This window comes from Salmo trutta, chromosome 23, assembly GCF_901001165.1.
Source record: "Salmo trutta chromosome 23, fSalTru1.1, whole genome shotgun sequence".
Lineage (NCBI taxonomy): Eukaryota > Metazoa > Chordata > Actinopteri > Salmoniformes > Salmonidae > Salmo > Salmo trutta.
In genome coordinates, this window is record NC_042979.1 from 22,683 (window position 1) to 28,861 (window position 6,179).

At 51.2% G+C, this 6,179-nt stretch overlaps 1 protein-coding gene across 1 annotated transcript; it reads right to left on the bottom strand.

The window, feature by feature from the left end:
• Positions 1-881: 881 nt before the first annotated feature.
• On the bottom strand, positions 882-3,514 carry LOC115160204 (piggyBac transposable element-derived protein 4-like). The gene is made up of 3 exons (XM_029710599.1): positions 3,325-3,514; positions 2,572-3,210; positions 882-1,891 (listed from the first exon to the last, which is right to left on the bottom strand). The coding sequence occupies exons 1-3, from the start codon at positions 3,512-3,514 to the stop codon at positions 882-884; spliced, it is 1,839 nt and encodes a 612-aa protein (XP_029566459.1).
• Between the last annotated feature and the right edge of the window lie 2,665 nt (positions 3,515-6,179).

Here is a 6,179-nt window from a genome sequence, read left to right on the forward strand (position 1 = left end):
TTTAAAACCATTTTCACAAAAAATTGCAGATTTCTATTTTGTCCCTAAAAACGATGACTCCGATCATGCCGAACTAGAGACATTCTGGAGAGGCCTAAAAAAACATTTTTAAACCATTTTCGAAAAAAATTGCAGATTTCTATTTTTGTCACCAAAAACGATGACTCCGATCATGCCGAACTAGCGACATTTTGGACAGGCCTTAAAAAACATTTTAAAACCAATTTCACAAAAAATTGCAGATTTCTATTTTGTCCCTAAAAACGATGACTCCGATCATGCCGAAAAAGCAACATTCTGGACAGGCCTAAAAAAACATTTTAAACACATTTTCACAAAAAATTGCAGATTTCTATTTTTGTCACCAAAAACGATGACTCCGATAATGCCGAAAAAATTTCAGATTTTTTTTTTTCATTTTCGTGACACAAAAACAGTGACCCCTGTCATGCCGAACTAGCGACATTCTGGACAGGCCTAAAAAAAACATTTTAAAACCATTTTCACAAAAAATTGCAGATTTCTATTTTTGTCTCCAAAAACGATGACTCCGATCATGACGTACTAGCGACATTTTGGACAGGCCTAAAAAAACATTTTAAAACCATTTTCACAAAAAATTGTAGATATTTATTTTTCATTTTCGTGACACAAAAACAGTGACCCCGGTCATGCCGAACTAGCGACATTCTGGACAGGCCTAAAAAAATTTTTTAAAACCATTTTCACAAAAAATTGTAGATATTTATTTTTCATTTTCGTGACACAAAAACAGTGACCCCGGTCATGCCGAACTAGCGACTTTCTGGACAGGCCTAAAAAAATGTTTTAACCCTCCCGTTGTCCTCCCATTCTGCCTACTCCCCGTGTCCCCGGGCGGGTCACCCTGTCCCGTCTCGGATAAAGGCCCAAAGGGCACAAGTGTGACAGTAGGCGTGCGAACAGCCTTTGCAGATGTATTTCTTACACCTGCAGCACGCCGTGTGTGTCTTGGCGTCCTTCTTGGGCGGGCAGAGCTGACACCTCTTCCTCTTGCTGGCCACTAGCGGGGCGGCGTCCGGGCCGGCGGCGCGCTCCCGGGCCGGCGGAGGAGCGGCGTCGCGGTCGGCACCCTGCAGGACTTTGACGAGCGTGGACGCGGCTTCGGTGCGGGGGAGACGCTGCCTTCTTTGTATCAAGGGCTTGACAAGTGCCTTTCCCAGCTGCTCAAGGAACATCCTCCTCTTGTTCCGCTTCCGAGGCAACCAGTCGGGCTTGATCTCTCGCCATATGACAAAGGCGTTGTAGGAGGACACGTCGAGGATGTTGTGGAAGATGACCAGGGGCCAGCGGGCAGTCATCCGTCTGCAGCTGTAGGTGCCGACCACCTTGTCTAGGTTGTCCACGCCACCCTTGTTGCGGTTGTAGTCTAGGATGAGGGCCGGCTTCCGGTCGCGGCGATCGCTGACGTCGGCCTCCGTGTGCAGCGTGCTCAGGAGCAGCATGTTCTTATTTCTCTTTGCCAGGTAGGACACCAGAGTGGCGGTGGGCGTGAAGGCGAACCTGGAGGACGAGACCTGTCTGCCCTTTGACTGGAGCAGCGCGGGAGGGAGCTCGGGCTTGTTCTTTCGCACCGTGCCGACCACGGTGAGGTTCCTCTCGAGGAGCCGCTGGCCGAGTTCGTAGGAGGTGAAGAAGTTGTCGCAGGTGACGTTGTGACCAGCGGGCAGCCCCTGCGTGAGATCGAGGACGACGCGGGCGCCCTGGTTCTTCTCGGGGGCTCCGCCGGCCGCCTTACCGGTGTAGACTTGCATCTTCCAAGCGTAGCTGGACTTGGCGTCGCAGGCCACCCACGACTTGATGCCGTATTTGGCCGGCTTGCTGGGGATGTACTGTCGGAAAGGACAGCGCCCTTTCGGGAGAGGGAGAGGAAGGAGATTAGCGGCGGCGGCGGCGGCGTCACCGATGCTGACGCTAACTCTCTATACTACCGCTGGCTCATCAAGCGGCGTCATGCTGCTGATGCTACTGCTGCTGATGCTGCTGCTGATGCTGCTGATGATGATGATGATGATGATGATGATGACGCTGACGCTACCCCTCTATACTACCGCTGGCTCATCATTGGGGGGGCGAGCGGCGTTTATGTTACACGCCGCCGATGCTGCCGCTGACGCTACCTCTCTATACTACACAGATACACAGATACACAGATACACAGATACACAGACGGTACCTCTGAACGGGACCAGTTGTTGGTCCACCGTCAAGTCAGACCCCGGGTCGAGAGGAAGGAGATTAGCAGCGTCGTGCTGCTGCTGCTGCCGACGCTACTGCCGACGCTACTGCCGATGCTGCCGACGCTACCGCTGCTGCTGCCGATGCTACTGATGCCGATGACGCTACTGCTCCTGATGCCGCTACCCCTCTATACTACCGCTGGCTCATCATTGGGGGGGCGCGCGGCGTTTACGTTACACGCTTACGCTACCTCTCTATAGGACACGTACGTACAGATACGCGCAGATACTCACAGCAGATACGCACAGACACACCCACACACACACACACACGCAGGCACGCACGCGGTACCTCTGAACGGGACCAGTTGTTCGTCCACCGTCAAGTCGGACCCCGGGTTGTAGAGGGCCGGCAGCCGCTCCTGCCACAGGTCCCAGACCTCTCTTATGGCCGCCAGTCTGTCGGCGGCGAGTCTCGCGGGTCTCGTCCGGCGGTCGTCGAATCGCAGCAGCCTCGAGTACTTGTGAAAGACCTTGAGCGGCATGGTGGCTTGGAACACGGTCCTGCCGCTCTCCGCGTCCCACAAGCTGGCCGCGGCCTCGCCCCGGGACCTGTAGACGCCCGCTAGGATTAGCAGCCCTAGGTAGGCGCGCAGGTCGACCGAGTCCATGGGTCGCCAGCCGTCGCCGTATTTTCTCACCCCCTGCAGATTGGTCATGTCCACGACGATCCTTTCTATCGCCGGCGTGACAAACAGCCGGAAGGTGGACTCGATGTCGAGCGCGCGCGACGCCGCGTAGGCCGTAGGGCCGGGCGTCACCGCGGGGCCGGGGTGGCGGACGGCGCGGGGCAGGTCCGGGCCGCGATAGGCCGCGGAGGACCATTTGATTTTGCCGTTTTTTGACAGCAACGTCTCCCTTCGGCCTCGGACGGCCGCCGCCGCCGCCGCCGCCGGGTCCTCTCGCTCTGGCTCTGGCTCTCTGTCTCGCTCTCGGCCGGCGGCCGTGTCTCGCTCTCCCTCTCGCTCTCCCTCTCGCTCTTCCTCCTCCGAAGAAGAAGAAGAAGAAGAAGAGCGCGACCGCAAGGCCGAGTCGTCCGCGTCACGTTCGGGGTCGTATTCCTCGCCGTCTTCGTCTTCCGAAACGTCCTCCTCTTCGGAATCGCAAAAGTCTTCTTCGTCTTCTCGGTCGACGCTGGAGGCTATCTGTTCCAGGACCTGAGCCGCGCTGAAATCGGGACCGCGGCGAGGCGCCGGCTGGGGCCTCGCGTTCGGCGGGGTCGTATTCCTCGCCATCGTCCTCATCGTCGTCCTCGTCTTCTTTTTCTTCCTCTTCTTCTTCTTCTTCTTCTTCTTCTTCTTCTTCTTCTTCTTCTTCCTGACAATATTAGTAGCCTCTCTACGGCCGGCCGACTGCACGCTGACGCGCCGCGCCCGGCCCGGGGGGGTCGCTCTGACCCGGCCCTGACAACTGCAGAGGGGGTTACGACATACGCATTGCTGACGCGCGGCCGAGCCGGGGGGTCTCTCTGACCCGGCCCTGACAACTGCAGAGGGGGATACGACATACGCATTGCTGACGCGCGTCCGAGCTGGGGGGGGTCTCTCTGACCCGGCCCTGACAACTGCAGATATGACATACGCATTGCTGACGCGCGGCCGAGCCGGGGGGGTCTCTCTGACCCGGCCTGGACAACTGCAGAGGGGGTTACAACATACGCATTGCTGATGCTTCCCCGGGGGTCTCTCTGACCCGGCCTGGACAACTGCAGAGGGGGATATAACATACGCATTGCTGACGCTTCCCCCGGGGTCTCTCTGACCCGGCCTGGACTCGGGGTGGAACGGCTCCTAACGCGTTGCCGACGCATTGCTGACGCGCGCCCGAGCCGGGGGTCTCTCTGACCCGGCCTGGACAACTGCAGAGGGGGATATAACATACGCGTTGCTGACGCTTCCCCCGGGGTCTCTCTGACCCGGCCCTGACAACTGCAGAGGGGGATATAACATACGCGTTGCTGACGCTTCCCCCGGGGTCTCTCTGACCCGGCCTGGACAACTGCAGAGGGGGGGATATAACATACGCATTGCTGACGCTTCCCCCGGGGTCTCTCTGACCCGGCCTGGACAACGGGAGGGCTAACGCGTGGCCCAGCCAGGGGGAGTGGGGGGTCTCTCTGACCCGGCCCGGACGCGGGGGAACGGCTCCTAACGCGTGGCCGAGCCGGCGGGTCGCTCCGACCCGGCCGGGACAACGGGAGGGTTAAAACCATTTTCACAAAAAATAGCAAATTTCTATTTTGTCCCTAAAAACGATGACTCCGATCATGCCGAAAAAGCGACATTCTGGACAGGCCTAAAAAAAACATTTTAGAACAATTTTCACAAAAAAAGCTCAGATTTTTTTTTCATTTTTTGACACAAAAACAGTGACCCCGGTCATGCCGAACTATCGACATTCTGGAGAGGCCTAAAAAAACATTTTATAACCATTTTCACAAAAAATTGCAGATTTCTATTTTGTCCCTAAAAACGATGACTCCGATCATGCCGAAAAAGAGACGTTCTGGACAGGCCTAAATAAACATTTTAAAACCATTTTCACAAAAAAAGCTCAGATTTTTTTTTTCATTTTTTACACAAAAACAGTGACCCTGGTCATGCCGAACTTGCGACATTCTGGACAGGCCTAAAAAAAAACATTTTAAAACCATTTTCACAAAAAATTGCTGATTTTTTTTTCATTTTCTGACACAAAAACAGTGACCCCGGTCATGCCGAACTATCGACATTCTGGACAGGCCTAAAAAAACATTTTATAACCATTTTCACAAAAAATTGCAGATTTCTTTTTTGTCCCTAAAAACGATGACTCCGATCATGCCGAAAAAGCGACATTCTAGACAGGCCTAAAAAAAACATTTTAGAACCATTTTCACAAAAAAAGCTCAGATTTTTTTTTTTCATATTTTGACACAAAAACAGTGACCCCGGTCAAGCCGAAAAAGCGACATTCTAGACAGACCTAAAAAAAACATTTTAAAACCATTTTCACAAAAAAATGCATATTTCTATTTTCTCCCTAAAAACGATGACTCCGATCATGCCGAAAAAGCGACATTCTGGACAGGCCTAAAAAACATTTTAGAACAATTTTCACAAAAAAGCTCAGATTTTTTTTGTCATTTTTTGACACAAAAACAGTTACCCCGGTCATCCCGAACTATCGACATTCTGGACAGGCCTATAAAAACATTTTATAACCATTTTCACAAAAAATTGCAGATTTCTATTTTGTCCCTAAAAACGATGACTCCGATCATGCCGCAAAAGCGACATTCTGGACAGGCCTAAAAAAAAAAATTAAAACCATTTTCACAAAAAATTGCTGATTTTTTTTTCATTTTCGTGACAAAAAACAGTGACCCCGGTCATGCCGAACTATCGACATTCTGGACAGGCCTAAAAAAACATTTTATAACCATTTTCACAAAAAATTGCAGATTTCTATTTTGTCCCTAAAAACGATGACTCCGATCATGCCGAAAAAGCGACATTCTGGAGAGGCCTAAAAAAAAAACATTTTAGAACCATTTTCACAAAAAAAGCTCAGATTTTTTTTTCTTCATTTTTTGACACAAAAACAGTGACCCCGGTCATGCCGAAAAAGCGACATTCTAGACAGGCCTAAAAAAAACATTTTAAAACCATTTTCACAAAAAATTGCATATTTCTATTTTCTCCCTAAAAACGATGACTCCGATCATGCCGAAAAAGCGACATTCTGGACAGGCATAAAAAAACATTTTAGAACAATTTTCACAAAAAAGCTCAGATTTTTTTTTTTCATTTTTTGACACAAAAACAGTCACCCCGGTCATGCCGAACTATCGACATTCTGGACAGGCCTAAAAAAACATTTTAAAACCATTTTCACAAAAAATTGCAGATTTTTTTTTCA

What these genes read in the sequence shown, in the direction of transcription:
- LOC115160204 (XM_029710599.1), bottom strand. Translation starts at nt 3,514, where the DNA reads ATGGCGAGGAATACGACCCCGCCGAACGCGAGGCCCCAGCCGGCGCCT. An exon ending in CGAGGAATACGACCCCGAAC is followed by an intron (nt 3,211 to 3,324) that starts GTGACGCGGACG and finishes CCGCCGGCCGAG; the next exon opens with AGCGAGACAGAGAGCCAGAG. An exon ending in ACAACTGGTCCCGTTCAGAG is followed by an intron (nt 1,892 to 2,571) that starts GTACCGCGTGCG and finishes CTCTCCCGAAAG; the next exon opens with GGCGCTGTCCTTTCCGACAG.